The 17332-nt window shown below is 49.7% G+C and overlaps 4 protein-coding genes and 1 non-coding gene across 5 annotated transcripts; 3 read left to right on the top strand and 2 right to left on the bottom strand.

The window, feature by feature from the left end:
* Positions 1–3658: 3658 nt before the first annotated feature.
* Positions 3659–6039, bottom strand: C7H11orf98 (chromosome 7 C11orf98 homolog). The gene is made up of 4 exons (XM_060104516.1): positions 5953–6039; positions 5676–5800; positions 4089–4186; positions 3659–4003 (listed from the first exon to the last, which is right to left on the bottom strand). The coding sequence occupies exons 1-4, from the start codon at positions 5989–5991 to the stop codon at positions 3894–3896; spliced, it is 372 nt and encodes a 123-aa protein (XP_059960499.1). The 5' UTR covers positions 5992–6039; the 3' UTR covers positions 3659–3893.
* An 87-nt stretch (positions 6040–6126) lies between these two features.
* CSKMT (citrate synthase lysine methyltransferase) lies at positions 6127–7623 on the top strand. Its single transcript, XM_060104513.1, has 4 exons — positions 6127–6164; positions 6465–6552; positions 6656–6789; positions 6951–7623. The coding sequence occupies exons 3-4, from the start codon at positions 6723–6725 to the stop codon at positions 7604–7606; spliced, it is 723 nt and encodes a 240-aa protein (XP_059960496.1). The 5' UTR covers positions 6127–6164; positions 6465–6552; positions 6656–6722; the 3' UTR covers positions 7607–7623.
* On the top strand, positions 6239–6387 carry LOC132494497 (small nucleolar RNA SNORA57). The gene has a single exon (XR_009533077.1). It is a non-coding gene; the product is annotated as a small nucleolar RNA SNORA57 (small nucleolar RNA).
* Positions 7624–10618: 2995 nt separating the features above from the next.
* LOC132493740 (ubiquinol-cytochrome-c reductase complex assembly factor 3) lies at positions 10619–12261 on the top strand. The gene is made up of 2 exons (XM_060104514.1): positions 10619–10846; positions 10934–12261. Exons 1-2 carry the CDS (start codon positions 10619–10621, stop codon positions 11081–11083), a joined length of 378 nt encoding a protein of 125 aa, XP_059960497.1. The 3' UTR covers positions 11084–12261.
* Positions 12262–13234: 973 nt separating this feature from the next.
* On the bottom strand, positions 13235–15825 carry UBXN1 (UBX domain protein 1). The gene is made up of 10 exons (XM_060104159.1): positions 15736–15825; positions 15548–15635; positions 15355–15408; positions 15172–15266; positions 15005–15074; positions 14651–14842; positions 14505–14556; positions 14272–14388; positions 13547–13739; positions 13235–13379 (listed from the first exon to the last, which is right to left on the bottom strand). Exons 2-10 carry the CDS (start codon positions 15604–15606, stop codon positions 13330–13332), a joined length of 882 nt encoding a protein of 293 aa, XP_059960142.1. The 5' UTR covers positions 15607–15635; positions 15736–15825; the 3' UTR covers positions 13235–13329.
* Positions 15826–17332: the final 1507 nt, after the last annotated feature.

Genomic DNA, 17332 nt, shown 5'->3' with positions numbered 1-17332 from the left:
TAGGTTCTAAAGATATCTTTGAAGTGACTGTGTTTTAAAAGCTAAATGATTAATTATGGTGGTTCTATATTTATTCTTAAATTTCAGAAGTTTGATCACTCATGAAGCGTATATACTCCAGGACAGTAAATATGAGACAATTTCTGCTCCTAGCTCTGCTTCAAACTTGGACCTAACACTTCCCTTCTCTGGGCCTTGACTTTTGATCTATGAAAAGTGGTTTTTGGGGACTTCCCTGGTAGTCCAGTGGTTAAGACTCTGCATTTCCACTGCAGGGGGCATGCGTTAGATGATCCCTGGTGGGGGAACTAAGATCCGCTTGCCTCACGGCATGGCCAAAAAACAAAAGTGCCTTTTGAACCCAATAAATTCTTCCAGCTATGAGACTATTATGTGGTCCTTGCCCTTAAAGATTTCACAATCTGGGGCTTCCCTGGTGGCGCAGTGGTTGAGAGTCCGCCTGCTGATGCAGGGGACACGGGTTCGTGCCCCGATCCCGGAAGATCCCACATGCCGCGGAGCGGCTGGGCCCGCGAGCCATGGCCGCGGAGCCTGTGTGTCCGGAGCCTGTGCTCCGCAACGGGAGAGGCCACAGCAGTGAGAGGCCCGCGTACCGCAAAAAAAAAAAAAAAAAAAAAAAAAAAAAAAGATTTCACAATCTAAGGGTGCTTGTTTCAGAGTTAGACAGATCTGGATTCATGTCTGCTATTAATTAGCGACGTAACCCTGAGCAAGTGGCTCAGCTGCTCGGAGCCCCTTTCCTTAACTGTAAAATGGCACATGCGGTATCGTATCTCACAAACTTTTTGCAAAGATCACTTCAGATTATTCACCTATTTCTTTCTCTCTCTTTTTTTCTCTTTTTCTTTTTTTGGCCATGCCATGCAGCATGCAGGATCTTAGTTCTCCGACCAGGGATCAAACCCATGCCCCTGCAGTGGAAACATGGAGTCCTAACCACTGGACTGCCAGGGAATTCCCTCTTCAGATTATTTGTGTAAAGAATTTAGCACAATACCAGGTACAGAAACTCTTCTTTGAACACAGCAAGCTCCTTTCTGCCTTAGGCACAGGGGGTAGAACAAAATTATGAAAGGTGATGGGGATCCCAAGATGTTGAAATTCCTTCTCCCTGCAGCTTCTCCCCTCCTCTCCTTACCGCATCTGAATATATTTGTTTCACACAAGTACTTTTTCCTGTGTTCAAAACTGGACATAATACTGTCTCCATAGAAAAATAGCTGTTACCAAGTTTTAGCCCAGGGGAAGTAGCAGGTGAGCCTGGAACATATTGTGCCCGACAGCAAGGAATTGTTAAGATACTGGTGGTGCTGTGTCAAAAGGACACAGGACCAGGACTTTCTTGGTGGTCCAGTGGTTAAGACTCTGTGCCTCCATTGCAGGGGGCACAGGTTCAATCCCTGGTTGGGGAACCAAGATTCTGTATCCTGCGTGCCCCGCCGTCCCCCCACCCCAACAAAAGACACAGGCTTTGGCTGGCCAGTTTGGTATGGTTTGGAGCATGAAAAAGTGATAGTAACAGATGTTTAACAACCTAAATGAGATTTTAAAAGGAAGTAGGGGTTTCCTTTACAGAATATGTAAAATGAGTAACATGGATGAATTAATGATACAATTAGAAAAATCACCATTTTGCAGCAGTAACTAATTCAGGTATGGATCATCATGGATGCTAAAACCATTGTTGAGAGGTCATTGGGGAACAGGGTATTCATACAATCTCAAAGTGTCACTCCATAGATTGCTTATTAATTACAAAGGGGAAGAATACCTTAACCGTGGAGAAATCTGACAGACACCCACTTAACACTAGGAATCACCAATAATGAGACAAACTGATATTATATGTGTGGACGAAAACTTCGCCTGCCTGCTATATCAGAAAACAAACAACGTTGCGGCCATCAAGCAGCCACTGTGGCTGTCTCCGACGGTCTCCAAACAGGCTGCCCAAAGAACAGGATACCGGCCATAGGTAGCTAAGGAGCATATCAAAGGAATGATTTCAAAGAGCCGAGACTCTTGCGTCTTCCCATACATAGAAAAGCACTAAATTAATTACCCTGAGAAGTCTGATTTTCTTTAATTAACAATAATCTTTGATGTTCCAACTACCTGGTTTTTGTTGCAAAAACTCCTCTATATCCTGACTCCTCCCTTACCTCAGAGCTATCTGAGAGGCTGTCTGCCAGGTTTAAGTTTTCAGCAAGTCTGCTGAATCAAACATAATTCTCAGCCTTTAGGTTGTGTATTTTTATTTTTCAGTCAACACTTACTTCCTGATGAAATGCAATGGGAAGTACACAATATCCTCTATGTAGAATTTTTCCCAGAAATGCTTAACCTACATGTATTGATGAGGAAACATATGGAAACACTCAGACAAACCCAGGCTGTGAGATATTCTTTAATTAATTAATTTAGGCTGGACTCTTCGAAGACACCAAGTCACCTAAGACAAGGTAGGGGTACTGTTCTGGATTGAAGGAGGCTAAAGGGACATGACAATTAAATGCTACGCATGATCCTTAACGGTTTCTGGATTGAGGAAACAGTAAACAGCTATAAAAACTATTGTCCACAAAGTGTGAATATGAAAACCTGAATTTTAGCTATTCCACCAATGTTAAATGTCTTAGGTGTTTTGGCTATATAGAAGCATGTCCTTAGGGATAAAATCTCATCTGCAATTGACTTTCAAATGAGTCAGCAAAGACAACAATTATACATACTTGAACACACACATATGTATGCAAGCGGGTAAGGAGATCAAGTATAGCCGAATGTTAAAAACTGGTAAATCCAAGTAGAGTGCATATTTAGGGGCTCAGTGTGCTAATCTCTTAACTTTACCAAAGGTTTGAAAATGTTCAAAATATAAACTTGAGGAGAGGGGAGCACAACACTGTACCCAAACCCTCCCTCTTCCAGGAAGCCTGCACTGATTAACAGAGCAAGGAGAGAATATGCTTTTCCCCAGTTGACCACATCTCTGCACACACAGCTTCTCACTTTAATTAACCACCCAAGCCCTGGCTTCCAACAAACAGAATTTCTGAACGTTAAAAGGGAAAAATAATGTTCACTTTATTAAAAATATAATCCAGCAAAGGAAGCAGAGACAACCACGGTCACTTGTCCACCCTGGTCACACAGGGGAGGTGGCAGGGCCAGTATCAAGACCTTTACCTCCTCTGCCATCTCTACAGAACACCTTATTTTTGTCAGAAATGGAAAGATGGAGTGTCACTCATCAGGGAGACAGGGCCATCATGGAGGGTGGCTTCTTTTTTTGTTTGTTTGTTTGTTTTGTTTTGTTTGCATTACGCGGGCCTCTCACTGTTGTGGCCTCTCCCGGAGCACAGGCTGTGGACGCGCAGGCTCAGCGGCCATGGCTCACAGGCCCAGCTGCTCCGCGGCATGTGGGATCTTCCTGGACCGGGGCACGAACCCGAGTCCCCTGCATCGGCAGGCGGACTCTCAACTACTGCGCCACCAGGGAAGCCCAAGGGTGGCTTCTTGTTGCTTTTGGTCAAGTAAGAACTGTGGGTCCTGTTTCCCAGTTGTGTTGTATCCACACTCACAGCCCCTTTTCATGGCCTATCCCCATTCCTACATTTAATCACACACATCTCAGTGAGAATGCTAGGGCTTTATTACAAATGGAGTTGACTGCTTAGGACTCCCTCTCCAATCTTTCTTTTCTACCCTCTTCCTCTCAATACATCCCTCCAGGGCAGGTCACTAGGCCATTAGGAAAGAGGAATCTGGGGACAGTGAAAAGGAGCAACGCTTTCTCCAAAGTCCTCTGAAATAACCATCGAGTCCTCCTGGCTCCAGTTGAGAATCTTCTGGTGGAAGGGGTGTGAGATTTAGCTCTTATCTTCAAGGTCCTCCATGTCTACATCCTGGGGGGCTTTTGTCTTCTTTTTTGATTTGGGCTGTGGTTCACTAGTCCTGGCTGACTTGAGGGGGACTTCCACTGAGCAAAGGGAAAGAGGAAGCATTAAAGAACCCAGATGAACCCAGGCTGCCCCCTCACCCCAACTTCTGTGCCCTCGCCTTACCTTCCATGGCTGCTTTCTCTTTCTGGGCAAGCCGGATCTGCTGGAGGAGTTTTCTGCGCTTCTTCCCAGACAGAGTAATGTTGGCACGTGCACTGGACCTGAAGGATTGGTAAGAACAAAAATATCCAGGTTAACCTGAACCAATACAGACCACACAGTGGTTCTGGTTACTGAAAAGGTCTTTGGATCCAAGTCAAAGAACTGTTACTTTACCTAAAACTAGTCTTAACACATACGTAAAGTAACGTTAATTGCTAAAATTTAGTACATAATAGAAACGTTTCCTTCTCTTATTTTACAAAAAAAAAAAAAATATATATATATATATATATATATATATTGGCCGTTCGACATGCAGGATCTTAGTTCCCTTGACCAGGGATCGAACCCATGCTCCCTGTATTGGAAGCGCAATTGGTCTTAACCACTGGACCGCCAGGGAAGTCCCTTATTCTTGTTACCTCTAACAGCAGATGTGGTGGGTGGGGGAGGTTTCCCACATCAAGTAATTCTCCAAATTCTCAATGGACACTGACTGGGTGTCCTACAAATTTAACTCCATTTGGACACTATCTACCAGGACATAGCAACAGATACCACAGGTTAAGGCTTCCCCCACTTCAAATGCCAATCACAGATCCAGGTTGTAACCTGTACTTCTGATTGACCAGCCATAAATTGGGGTTCTCATGATCCCCTTCTCAGACTCGATAATTTGCTAGAACAGCTCAAAGAACTCAGGGAAACATGTATTTGCATTTACTGATTTATTATAAAACGATACAACTGAGGAACAGTCAGTTGGAAGAGAAGCACAGGGTAAAGTATGCAAGGGGCCAGAGGTTCCACGCTGTCTCCAGGTGAGCCAGCCTCCCAGTACCTCCACCAGTAGACCAATCAGGAGCTGGTTCAAGAGGTTGTGTAGAGCTTAATCTACAGCACCCACCCACCCCCTTCCCACAGGCAGTGCGAGGGAATTAAATTTCCAATCCTCTAATCACTTCATCTTTCTGATGACCAGCCCCACGCTAAGTCACCATTTGCATAAATTTAGGTGTGCTCAAAAGGGGATCCTTATGAAAAAAGAGTCACTCTTATCACTCAGGAAATTTAGCTCTGCCAGAAAGCAGAGACAAGGACCAAATATATTTATTATGCCGCTTTATAAACTAAATATTTATAATAAACAAGTCAATGAAAGAATGGGGTGGGAATTCTGCCCCAAGACTCAGATTATATGCAAAATCTCACATGTGCCCTTGTGAAAATTCATCAAAGGGTTCACCGCACACTTACGTGTGTACTTTTAAATATACTTATAAAAAAATCTGTGTGAATGTATAATGTTACTTGGGGAGGTGGAGGAGTCCACAGCTCTCCTTAGGTTCTCATCAGAGTCCAAGAACCAAAGAAAGGTCGTGAGCTACAGGTACAGTGAGGGACTAGCAGAGTTTAGGCACAAACGTTCCTTGCATAAACGTGAGTACACAAGGAAAGCAAAAAGGTGTTAGCTGCTCCGGAGCTCGACAAGGAGGAGGGAAGGAGCCTTGGTGGGGCAGACCAAGAGGGTGAGGGTCTGGCACTCACGCCCGCTTCTTGAGGTGGTGCCTCGTGATCAGCCCTTCGTCTATCACAGCCCCGACCACCTGGTGCTTCAGTCGCCGCTCCCGGTTCAACACCCGCCGTCGCTTGAACAGCTTCTTCTTCAGCTCCTAAGGGGGAGGAAGATGCTTAATCAGAGGGGTGCCGTGCACCGCGACCCAGGACCCCGCACCCGGCGACACTGGCCCATCGAGTCCATCTCGGGCGAGGGTAAAGGGCTCCGGGACGCTTGTGAAACAGGGTCGGGCTCCCACACAGTCACCGTTCGCGGCCGGTTGATCTTTCCCCCCGGAGCACCCATTGCTGCGTTGCGAACCAGCTCAGGGTCCAGCGTTTCAGCTCTGCGCAGGATCCGTGTGCGCCCCACCCCCAGCCCTCCGTTAGCCAATCGCAGCTCGGGGGGGGGGGGGCGGGTCCTGGAGCTATATAAAGGAGCCCAGTCGGCGCCTTGGCCTTTTCGACGACAGCGACTGAGTAAGTGTTGACGTTAGTGTTTTCACCGGCTAGCCGTGTTGGTGGGGGGGTGGTTCTGGGTGGGGCCTGTTGACCCTCCTTTTCTTGGCGGGGATCGGGCGTGCGGTCCCGGTCCGCGTAATGTACGGAGGTAGAGGGAAAGGGCTCCGGCCCCCTCGGCGTCATGTCTTCGGTACCGGCGGCTTCCATTCCGCGGGTTCTATCCTCAAGCGCCGGGACACAGGGCTCCGAGGAGCAGGGCAGAACCGAGGTTCAACAGACTCCTCCCCGGGGTGCTCAAGCCTTCTCCTTTGATTTCAGGTCTGTGGAGCCGCCCCAGGAGCCGGAGCTGTTGCATCCCCTCCTCTTCCACTTCCCGTTGCAAACAATAAAGGCCATTCGTACCGTAGTAAGTTTGTGTCCGCGTTCTTTTTTTCCGAGGCTGCAGCGTTAGGGAGGCTGTACGCGTGATTCCGCACAGCGTATTTTGCACATCTTCCCTTGGACCTCAGGCCCCTGCCGGAGTACGGGCGACATTTTCGCAGAAGGTTCTCTGGCCGACCTTGCCGTCACCTCCGTATGGCAGCCCTGCGCCGAACCCTCCACCTGGCGAGCCTGGCGGCGGGGGCGCGTCGCGCCGTGGCGGGTAGGGAAGGTGGACAGAGGGAGGGCAAGTTGGGTTCTTCGTTACACAGGAGTCTAGTCCCTGAAACTGCCGCTTAAAGGCCCAGGCCACATTGGTGCGGGTTTTGTCGCGTTTTGCTAGAACTGGGCGCTGGGTGACTCAAGTCCTCCGCTCGTCCACAGGTTCCCTGACTGGTAACTGCCTGGCGGACCACCGCCTCTGGGATAAGCTCCCCGCCCAGCCCCGTCAGGGCAGCGCGGGCACCTTCGACTGGTTCTTTGGATACGAGGAAGCCCAGGGGCTGCTCCTGCCGCTGCTGCAGGAGGCACCAGCTGCCTGTCCACCGCGGGTGTTGGACGTGGGCTGTGGGACCTCCAGCTTATGTACAGGCCTCTACACCAAATGCCCGCACCCAGTGGACGTGTTGGGGGTGGACTTCGCTCCTGTGGCTGTGGCCCACATGAACAGCCTCCTGGAAGGTGGCCAAGGCCAAACACCCCTGTGCCCGGGGCACCCTGCCTCACGCCTCCACTTCGTGCAAGCTAATGCCCTGAACCTGCAGCCAGTGGCTTCTTCAGGCTCTTTCCATCTAGTGCTAGACAAGGGCACCTGGGATGCTCTTGCCCGGGCTGGTCTGCCTGGGGCTTACCAGCTGCTGTCAGAGTGCCTGAGGGTCCTAAGCCCTGGGGGGACCCTGATTCAGTTCTCAGATGAGGACCCTGATGTGCGGCTGCCCTGCCTGGAGCAAGGGTCCCAAGGCTGGACTGTGTCTGTGCAGGAGCTGGGCCCTTTCGGAGGCATCACCTACTTTGCTTACTTGGTTCAAGGCTCCAATTAAAGACTTTTAAAACCTGACCCTAGTGTTTCTGTTGGGTGAGGAGTTGGAGAAAGCTTTTGTCTTGGCAAGATGACTGGAAAATGAGGATTTGGATCCGGGCTTTCATATTAGCTGTGTGCACACAGTATTGAATATTTCTGTGCCCCAGTTTACTCATCTGCAGGGTTGGAATAATACCTGGAGTTCTGTGGATTCCATACAACAACAGGTGAAACATTTAGCAGTGCGAGGCACAAGATGAGTGCTGAATAAAGAAGGAACAAGTGGATCATTCCCCATCCCCAGTTAACCGAACTAAAAGCACAGATAGGAATTCTTAATCCCAATTCCTTGGATATGACTTGTGTGACCCAGGGGCCTAACCTGTAAGCCTTCATTTTTCTCAACTTGTAAAAGGGGAAGATTGTGAAAGGATAGGTAGAAGGGCTTCATAAACCTAGGTAAAATGTTTGAGGGAGAGTGATACTTACCCTCAAAGCTCCTGGGAGGCAGGAAATGGGAATATTCCACAAAGCAGCTTCTGCACACACGGGAACCTGATGCTGAGTCCCAGAGAGGACAGGGATTGGGGGCTTCCTGACAATCTGTCTCCTCTGGAATCCAGGAGGCATCTTGATCTACCTGTTCCTGCCCCCAGCTGAGTTCTGGGTTAAAGGTTCTTAAGGGAAATTTGGGGTCCAGTGAGCTCCAAGTCCAGCCTGCGGGGTGGGAGGGAGGGAGTTAAAGAACCCATTAACAGTGAAAAATATACCTGATATATTACTGGATTTTTTTAAAGATAAATTCGTGTAATTTCTTTTGCTTATAAAAATAATATAGCAATTATAATGAAGAGCCTAACTTAACAGCTTCAGTTTCCTCATGAGGGAGAAAGTATCCTTCCTCACTGGGTCCTGAAAAATACACATAAAAGTGTTCAGCACAGTGCCTGGCACATAGTAAAAGTAGCTTCTGTAACAGTATATAGACATGAAGAAAAATCTGGAGGAGAAGGCATCCAAAATGTTAATCTCTGGGTAGTCGGATTTGGGGTGATTTTATTCTTTCCCCCATGACAAATATCTTAAAGTATTAAAAATACATACTAAAAGGTGTCACCTATCTGACATCACAACTGCCTTTTAAAGTTCATCAACTTTGCCAACCACCTTGACTTATCTCCCACCTCTACATTTTTCTTCACTGTTTACTGAGCACCTACTGCTTGCTGCTTAATGCAAGAGACACGACTAAGCTGTCCTGCTTAGACCATCCCATTCACAACAGCCTCATTTGAACCAGCCACCTCCCTCACCTGGTTCTTCACTTTGGTCCTTGAAGAAGACCTCAACCTCCTCTTCCTCATCATCAGTGAGCAGCTGCAGCTCCTCTTGTGGCCACCGGAGCTCCCCACTCTCTTCACTCGCTTCAGCCTCAGGGACTTCCACCACGATGGAGGGGAGGCGGGTCTTTTGGCAGACAACCTGGATGGGCACAGCAGGGGGCTTGGGCCAAATTGGAATGAGCCAACAGCAAGACACAAGGTGGGGAAGTACTAACCTGAACGTCCTGGTGACCTTCAACCTGGCCAATTTCTCCTCTGTCCTCCCAGAGAGGGTTGGTCAGTCTAGGACTTTCTGGTTGCTGGGAGGAGCCTGGGCTATCTCTAGGCCAAGGCCCATCCTCGCTGCTCCCTGGCACAAGGGCCATGGGTGCTGATTCTTGGGAGTGCAGGGTGGTTGAACTCAGTAGAGTACCCCTGCCCAGAGCACCCCACAGACTGTTCCTTTAATCTGCTTTGGAGCCTGGCCCCTTAATCACTTCTGAGGAGAAGAGGCTGACATGCAAGGAGATTATGGGCCTTCCAGGGGAGGGGACAATCCGAAGAGGTGGGATAGGAGCTTTATTTCTACTCACTCCCTGGTGACACTGGGAAAGGCAGAAGTAGGAGTTAATGAGGGCATCTGGATTAAAGCCCTGTGAGTGAAGAGCTTTGATAACAAACTTGGAATTTCCTGGTTCTTACTGGGTCTCCCACATTGACATGTTTCTTTGTATCTTATTTAATGAATATTTTTATGGTGTATGCTATTTGCCAGGAACTGTTTTAAATGCTTTTCAATATAAACTTATTTAATTATCCTAAAACTAGGAGATAAATACTGTTATTAGCCTCATTTTCCGATGCAGAAACCGAGAAACAAAGAACTTAAACGATTTGCCCGGGGTCACACAACTAAGAGGTGTTTCTTCTCCAAACTAGAATTTGGTATGTTACACAAAATCCATGGTTTTCATGGTTTAAAAAAAAAAACAAAAAAAAAACCAAGGTTATATACCATGAAGAGGAAGGTAACGTTTACTTTCAACAAGTAAAATAAAAAGAAAACATAGGGCTTCCCTGGTGGCGCAGTGGTTGAGAGTCCGCCTGCCGATGCAGGGGACGCGGGTTCGTGCCCCGGTCCCGGAGGATCCCACGTGCCGCGGAGCGGCTGGGCCCGCGGGCCATGGCCGCGGAGCCTGTGTGTCCGGAGCCTGTGCTCCGCAGCGGGAGAGGCCACAGCAGTGAGAGGCCCGCGTACAGCAAAAAAAAAAAAAAGAAAACATAAATATACCCTTCTCCCCACCCGGTACACTAGGCTTTGAGTTTTTGTTCAGGAGTTGAAGGGATTGAAGGCAGTCAATAGATAGATGTTTATAAGTATCTGAATGTCCTTATGTACTGTATTGGAAAAGCACAAGTAATTGTAGGAAACTACAGAGCACAGCCCTGACCCTCTATTGATCAGGACATTCCGGAGCTGGGCAATTGTAAAACTCACAGCAACAATGAAGACACTTACTCTCCCCTTAGCAATCCTCTTCGGGATTTCATGACAAGGGGCCCCACGCTCGGCCCTGGGTGCCAACACCTCTTGACGTGGTCAACCTCTTCTGCTAAACCTCGTCTTAACACCCAGGCGCTCTAGCTTCGAAACGTTTCTCTAGCCCGGCCCTCTCTAGCCCGGCCCTCTCTAGCCCGGCCCCGTCTCTATGGTTTCCTGTGTGAGGCGTTCTAGCCTGCGCAGATTGAGACGTCGCGGCGGCCTTGCTAGGCTACCGGAGGCTCCGGAGGGCGCCTCGCTGGTCGCGCGGTCGGCCATGGAGACCCTGCGCAAAGCGCTGATCGCAGGCGCAGTGCTGGGCGCGGGGGCTGGCGTGGGCACCGCGCTTTTTGTCCTCGTGACCCCGGGAGAGCAGCAGAAGCAGGCGATGATGAAGGTGTGAGCAGTTGGGAGGCCGTGGGGCGAGCGGGCGGAGAACCGCAGGCTGGTAGCCCGGACTACGAACCTCCCTTCCTGCCCGCAGGAGATGCCGGAGCAGGACCCGCAGCGCAGGGACGAGGTGGCCAGGACCAAACAGCTACTTCTGGCCACTCTGCAGGAGGCAGCGGCCACGCAAGAGAACGTCGCCTGGAGAAAGAACTGGATGAGTGGCGACGGCGGGAAGTCAGCCTAAGGCCAGACGTGCCCCCGTGCGCGCCGGGACCTCCGCTGCAGCGCAGGAGCCCGATCCGGCCTTACTCCTCTGTGGGCCGGCGGGGAGTCCAGACACGCGCAGACCTCTTCGGGAACTGGGGAGCTGCCGCCGGGTGAGCACGTTCCCCCCCCCAAACCCTGCACTGCGTTTTAACGTCTTGGGCCAGGGCATCGGATGTGGCTAACTGAAGGAACCAATAAATCATGTTCCTCCATCCAGAGAGTGAGCGCTGCGGCTGGACGCCCATAAAAGCCTAGAGTGTTATGGGGGTCAGTACTGAGGGCGGGTTGAGTGCAGCTCCCGCCTGCCCCGCCCCTCATGTGACGCTGAAGCCCTATAGGCAGAGCGACCACGTTTTCAAAACACACGTCAGGTCACGTGGTTTGCGTGAGTGTACTTTCGGGGATAACCAAGTGATGTTATCCTGGAAACTCTTGTGCAGTAAATACCCATAGAGGACACCCTGGGTGCCTGTCCTTCGAATGAGGTTGGAGAGGGGCTTCTAGCAATTAACATGCGCCATAATGCCTTCTGTGACCTTAATTTAACCTTTGGAGGCCACCGTGGTAGGAGCGGTAAAAGGAGTGTGCTTTGAGTCAGATCTTGTTTCAACTCCTGCATGTTTTTAACCTCTGAGCCTTGGCCCTGTTCCATAAAAGGTGGTAATTGGGACTTTCCTGGTGGTCCAGTGGCTAAGACTCCGTGCTCCCAATGCAGGGGGCCCTGGTTCAATCCCTGGTCAGGGAACTAGATCCCAGGTACTGCAACAGGAGTCCACATGCCACAACTAAGAGATCCCATATGCTGCACCGAAGATCCATAGTGCTGCAACTAAGACCTGGTGCAGATAAATAAATAAATAAATAAATAAATAAGTGGTGACAATTATCTTGAGAGTTGTAAAAAGGTGAACTTAGGAATGTAAAGTGCAGTGCCAGGCACAGGGCAGCCTCTCACTAAATGCACTGGGGTTTTCCTCCCACAAGGTTTTCACTGTAGTGGTTTTCAATTTCTGAATCCGTCATAGGATCCATTGGCGATGCCACTGATGGGATGAGATAAAGCTATCAGTGGGGTGGCCGCCCTACAGCGAAGTCATCCAATTCACTCCCATTTTGTCTATTTTATGTCCTGTGGTTCCAAACAAGATTGCAATTGATGGGGGATGGGAGGCGGGGGCCGGGGTGGGGCTGCTTGTATTAAATAAAGCCGGAACACACTAAATAAAGCTTGGTAACACTGAGGTGTAAACCCAGATATGAGCATTGGTGCAGTTTTCAGCTACTAGATGGTGAAGTCGTAAGCTGAGCACATTTGTCATGTGCGATCTTTACGGTTTACTTGTGGCCTCTTTCCTAGTCGGGGTATGAGAGGAGGGAGGTCAGCAGCTGTCTGAGGAGCACGAGGATGAGGGGAGCAGCAGCAGCACAAGGGGAGCTTGGCAGTTCAGAGCCTGAGCCCTAGAGTCAGGCTCCCCAGAGATGTGTCCAGGTTCTGCTACTTGCTAGCTGTGTCAGTTTGGACAAGTCATGTGCTTTGGTGTCCCAATCTCTAAAATGGAATCATTGTACCTACAGCTAGATAATACTGCCTTCATATCTCAGTTAATACATACAAAGCACTTAAAACTGTGTGGTATATATTAAGTACTCAATACTTTTTAGTGCAGAAGAGATGCAGTTGTGAAGGTCACACTATGACTCCTCTCACTGTGAGTGGCCACATTTTAAAAACTACCCTTCTAGTAGCTAATACTTAACTGGGGACTTACCAGGTGCCAGGCACGGTGCCAAAGCACCTGACATCAGCATTACGTAAGCCCCCACAACCCCAATTAACAGGCACTATTATCCCTGTTTTTCTAAAGAAGAAACTAGGTTTAATTAAAGAAGTCAAGGCACATAGCTACTAAGGATTTCAGGCTTAGGTACTGCCTTTCCCATAGGAGCAAAAGATGCTATCCAACGTACACCCCACACTCCAGCACCTCTCCCCTTCAACCTCCCAAGCAACTCATCAGACCCAGAGATTAGAAACAAGTCTCCCGTGGAAATATAAGAGGAAGCATAGGGTCTATTCTAAAAGCCTTCCTTTTGTCCCTCCCGGCCATTCAGGAAGGAGTCAGTCACATACAGAACTCAGAGGGTCTATTTATTAGGAAGGTGATGTCAGTGCTTTATCAAAGATGAAGAAAGGTCAGAGAAGGATGGTGGGATAAAGGCCTCTCAGCCGGGACATTTCTTGGCCACAATGAGGACAGCAGAAGGCACAAGTCCTGAAGATGGAACGAAACAGGTTTGAACCAAAAGATCTGCTTTTTGCCCTCCCCCCGCCCCAAATTCCTGGCCTCACATTATCTCCACAAAGTCCCTTCTTTGCACCCCTTCCTTTCTCAGGCATGTCCCGTATCCCCCTCCTGGTTTCAGGTCCCACGTGTCATACCCAGCTCCTGCAGAGGCCGCTCCATGTCAGCCTCTGAGAAGGCCCGCCGGGGGAAGCCACTAAGCAACTGCACAGGGTCCTGGCCCCCTCCTAGCTCCTCCCCACGGTGGAGCTCCACATAGAGCCTCACAGCTGCCAGCTGTTCCCGTGCCCGGAATGTCTGGGTCAGTGAGCTCCCATCTGGCAGCCTGACCTGGAAGGCAAGACAGAAATACAGAATTGTGAGTGTCAAAACTGAGTGAAGTGCCCAGGTAAGGAAAAGAAAAAGAGCAAAGTTGGCTTCTTCTTCCTCTTAGAGAGACTGAACCATCATAATTACTATTAAAGCACCTAATGAACAACCACTTAGGCTTGGCTTTACTGAACACTGAAAAGAGAGACTCCTAGCTCCCTCACAATTTAAGGAAAACAAAGACAAGATTACACAAAATATCTGGATAGGTACCACATCATGCAAATAGCTGTATAATAAGCCAAATGAAAATATGATGAACAAGTAAGAAGTTAACTGCTGAATAAGAAAGAGAGATAGATTTATATAAGACTGGGGCAAGTAAAATTTGATATCTTTCTTAAGAGCAGAGGAGGTAGGATTTCACAAGTCATTTACAAAGATGGGAGAGGTTTGGCAAAGGGAACATAACTGAAAAAAGCTCTGGGCTGGGCTGGGTGCCTTACAAGCCAACCAAGGGTCCCAGGAGCAAGACAGGAATCAGAATCAGTACCTGTATGCGACACTGGTCATACTCTCGCTTCGTGGGAGGCTCCTTGCTGGGAGAGGAGGGAACAGGGCCTGGCTCTGTTGTTGGTGGGCATGGCTGAGAACCCACATGACCACCATACTGGAGGACAAAGTTAAACAATCAGGCACTAAGCCCAACCTTTCCCTCTGAAGCTAGAAAAGGGGATTTACTAGTCTCCCTACTTCATTACCCTCAGTATGTACCCAATCACCTACCTTCTTGGCTCTCTCTGCTTTGTCCCTTTCGATCTTTTCTCGGACTCTTTGTCTGGAATGCAGACAGAACGAAAGTAGGTCAGACACTGACAAAGCAAATCTTGATTCCTTTCTCATCTCTTAGCCAACACCCCCAGCACCCAGACCTGGCTGCTAACTCTTCAGCCTTTTCCCTCCTCCGCTCCTCAGCAGCCCGGCGCATCTCATCTTCCTGTAGCCGCTGTCGGGCAGCTGACAACTCTTGCCCTTGTCTCCTGCGCTGCCGTTCCCGTTCCAGTGCCTCCCGCTCCTCTCTTTCTTCACGCTCCCGCTGCTTTTGGGCCACCAGCTCCAACATCCTTTATTGCAGAGAGGAAAGAGTTTAAGAGAAATGGACATAAATTGGGAAGGTGTGTTTATTAACAAGGGATTCAGAAAACAGAATCCGGGAACACAGTCCCAAAACACCTCTGGGGAGAGGTGGAGGATGAGCCTCAGAAATGTGAGCTTGTTCTTCATACCTCTTAGTCTGTTCCTGTCTTTCCTCTTCCGTCAAAATGGGTTTGCTTTCTCCCACAACAGACCCAGGTCCTACAAACAAGCAATCAGTATTATCAGCCGTCATCCTCCTCCTCAGGCCCTCCTGAATAATCACATTGGGTCCCTCCGTCAGGACTTTCAGGGCCACCTTGCTCAGTGGGTGTGGGTTCCCGTCCCAGGATATGTCCAAGGGGGGTCGCTAGTGGCTCGTCCACGTCTGGGTCATCTTCATGCTCCATCAACCTGGCAGGGAAAGTCGGGAGGGAGATTAATGTTCAGGCTGCCCCTCGTAGGAGTCCCCAGTCCCCTGCTACCCGGTCTGAGCGCTCACCAGTCCATCGCAGCCTCGATGCCCTGGTTCCCTGTGAGGGCCAGAGCCTTCTCCCTGGGGGCAGAAACACCGTGAATAGCGCCCACGAGCCATGGCGATGGTCAGGCTGGGGCGTAGAGCCTGAGGCCAGGCAGGGGTAAAGGCCTGGACAGGTCGGCGACCCCCGCGGACGGGTGTTAGGGGGCTCCCTTACGCGCGTCCCCTGGGGAAGCCCATCTCGATGAGACTCTCCAGAGCCGTCAGCTCCGCCATGACGCCGCCACCGCCGCTTCCGCGGGGACCTGGAGGGAGCGAGACGGCCGGAGGAGTCAGCGTGGGGCGTCCCCCGCCGGCGCGCACAACCGCCCCCAACGGCCCCAGCCGGACGCTCGCCTCACTTACTGGCTCCGGACCGGCCCTGGACACCGACGAGAAGAAAGGCTAGAGGAAGCGGAAGTGCCTGAATCTGTTTGGGTCACGTGGAGGCGGACGTGGACGGGTGCCGCAGAGAGCCAGAAAACACAGGCCTGGCCCGGCTGCCAGGACCTGGCTCTGAGGGGACAGGCGGGGCGTGGGAGTAGCGGCCCGGGAGGCAGCTCACATTCCCCCGCCCAAGCCCGGGTGCCCCGCAGCGGTGTAGAAGGGCGATGCCGCCCTGAAACCCTTGGGCGAATCAAGACAGCTCTCGATATGGCCCCTTAGTGCAACCGGTTGGAAAATTATTTAGCAGTGTTTATCAGGAGCCATAGGAATGTGCGCACCCTTTGACTTGCTCATCCTCTCCGGCAATTGAGCTGTCCTCCGCGCGACTGCCAAAGGGATCTTTGCAAAACACAATAACTGATCCTGTCATCACCCCCCTGATTAAGGCTTCTCCATGACCCCTCAGTCACCTAGGACGAAACTTAAATGCTGGTAGTCTGGCTTCCTCCTACCCTTTCTTTCTTTCTTTCTTTCTTTCTTTTTTACATCTTTATTGGAGTATAATTGCTTTATAATGGTGTGTTAGTTTCTGCTTTATAACAAAGTGAATCAGTTCTACATATACATATGTTCCCATATCTCTTCCCTCTTCCTACCCTTTCTTTTGTTAATGTCCCATCTGTAAAGTGAGGATAACAATAGCACCAACCTTAGGTGCCTGGCAAGACTATACTGTGTAAATGTTGGTAGTTGGTGTGGAGCTCATCTCTCACCACTTGAGGGTAACTTGTGCAGATTGCAAAACTCTCCCTCCTCCCGGCCTTTGCACATACTCGTCCCTCTGTGTCTGGGATGTCCTGCCTCTTCTGTGGGCTTGGTTAACTCCCATTCGTTTTTCGGACTGCACCCTGGGTTTGCTTTCTTTTTTTTTCTTTCCTTTTTTTTTTTTTGGCCGCACCGCATGTGGGATCTTAGGTCCCCAGGGATCAAACCTGCGCCCCCTGCTGTGGAAGCGCGGAATCCTAACCACTGGACCACCAGGGAAGTCCCTGGGTTTGCTTTCTAAGGGAAGCCTGCCTTGACCACCCCCGGTCCACCTCCCAGCCCCGGTATTTACTCCATTAGCATTTGTCCCCCTGGCGTGTAGTCTTGTTGATTACTTAGCCCGCCGCCACTACCTAGGCTGTTAGGTCCCTTAAGTTAAAGCTCACTTTAAATGTTTTTTAGGAGGCAGAATAATACGTTGCTGATATTGATAATATATGCACTAAAGAATTTTATATGGTTAATTCATATTTAATCATCACAACAATCCATATGCTGTAGATACTATTATTAGTCACAGGAAACAGACACAGAAAGATGAGATAATTTGCCGAAGGTCGCAGAGCTAGGATTCAAACCCATGCAGTGTGCGTGCCGGAACCGGTAGGCTGTGCTGCCTCTCTGCAGTGGAATGAAGATCATCAGCTTTGGAGTTGGGCAACTTGTGTCGAGAAATCCTAATTCACCTCCTTACTTGTACTGAATAGCTTCAAACCATTTACAACCTCAAACTTCTCATCTGTGAAAAGGT

This window comes from Mesoplodon densirostris, chromosome 7 (assembly GCF_025265405.1).
Source record: "Mesoplodon densirostris isolate mMesDen1 chromosome 7, mMesDen1 primary haplotype, whole genome shotgun sequence".
Classification (NCBI taxonomy): Eukaryota; Metazoa; Chordata; class Mammalia; order Artiodactyla; family Ziphiidae; genus Mesoplodon; species Mesoplodon densirostris.
The sequence above is the reverse complement of the archived record's forward strand: the minus strand, read 5'-3'. Positions and strand labels throughout refer to the sequence as shown.

Excerpts from the sequence above, each read along its gene's own strand:
- CSKMT (XM_060104513.1), top strand. The coding sequence starts at position 6,723 with ATGGCAGCCCTGCGCCGAACCCTCCACCTGGCGAGCCTGGCGGCGGGG. Across the intron at positions 6,790-6,950 it reads GGCGCGTCGCGCCGTGGCGG|GTTCCCTGACTGGTAACTGC; the intron begins GTAGGGAAGGTG and ends GCTCGTCCACAG.
- LOC132493740 (XM_060104514.1), top strand. The coding sequence starts at position 10,619 with ATGGTTTCCTGTGTGAGGCGTTCTAGCCTGCGCAGATTGAGACGTCGC. Across the intron at positions 10,847-10,933 it reads AGAAGCAGGCGATGATGAAG|GAGATGCCGGAGCAGGACCC; the intron begins GTGTGAGCAGTT and ends TCCTGCCCGCAG.
- UBXN1 (XM_060104159.1), bottom strand. The coding sequence starts at position 15,606 with ATGGCGGAGCTGACGGCTCTGGAGAGTCTCATCGAGATGGGCTTCCCC. Across the intron at positions 14,389-14,504 it reads AAGCAGAGAGAGCCAAGAAG|TATGGTGGTCATGTGGGTTC; the intron begins GTAGGTGATTGG and ends TTTGTCCTCCAG. Across the intron at positions 13,380-13,546 it reads GCGGCCTCTGCAGGAGCTGG|GACTTGTGCCTTCTGCTGTC; the intron begins GTATGACACGTG and ends TTCCATCTTCAG.
- C7H11orf98 (XM_060104516.1), bottom strand. The coding sequence starts at position 5,991 with ATGGGTGCTCCGGGGGGAAAGATCAACCGGCCGCGAACG. Across the intron at positions 4,187-5,675 it reads CACCACCTCAAGAAGCGGGC|GTCCAGTGCACGTGCCAACA; the intron begins GTGAGTGCCAGA and ends CCAATCCTTCAG. Across the intron at positions 4,004-4,088 it reads AGAGAAAGCAGCCATGGAAG|TGGAAGTCCCCCTCAAGTCA; the intron begins GTAAGGCGAGGG and ends CCCTTTGCTCAG.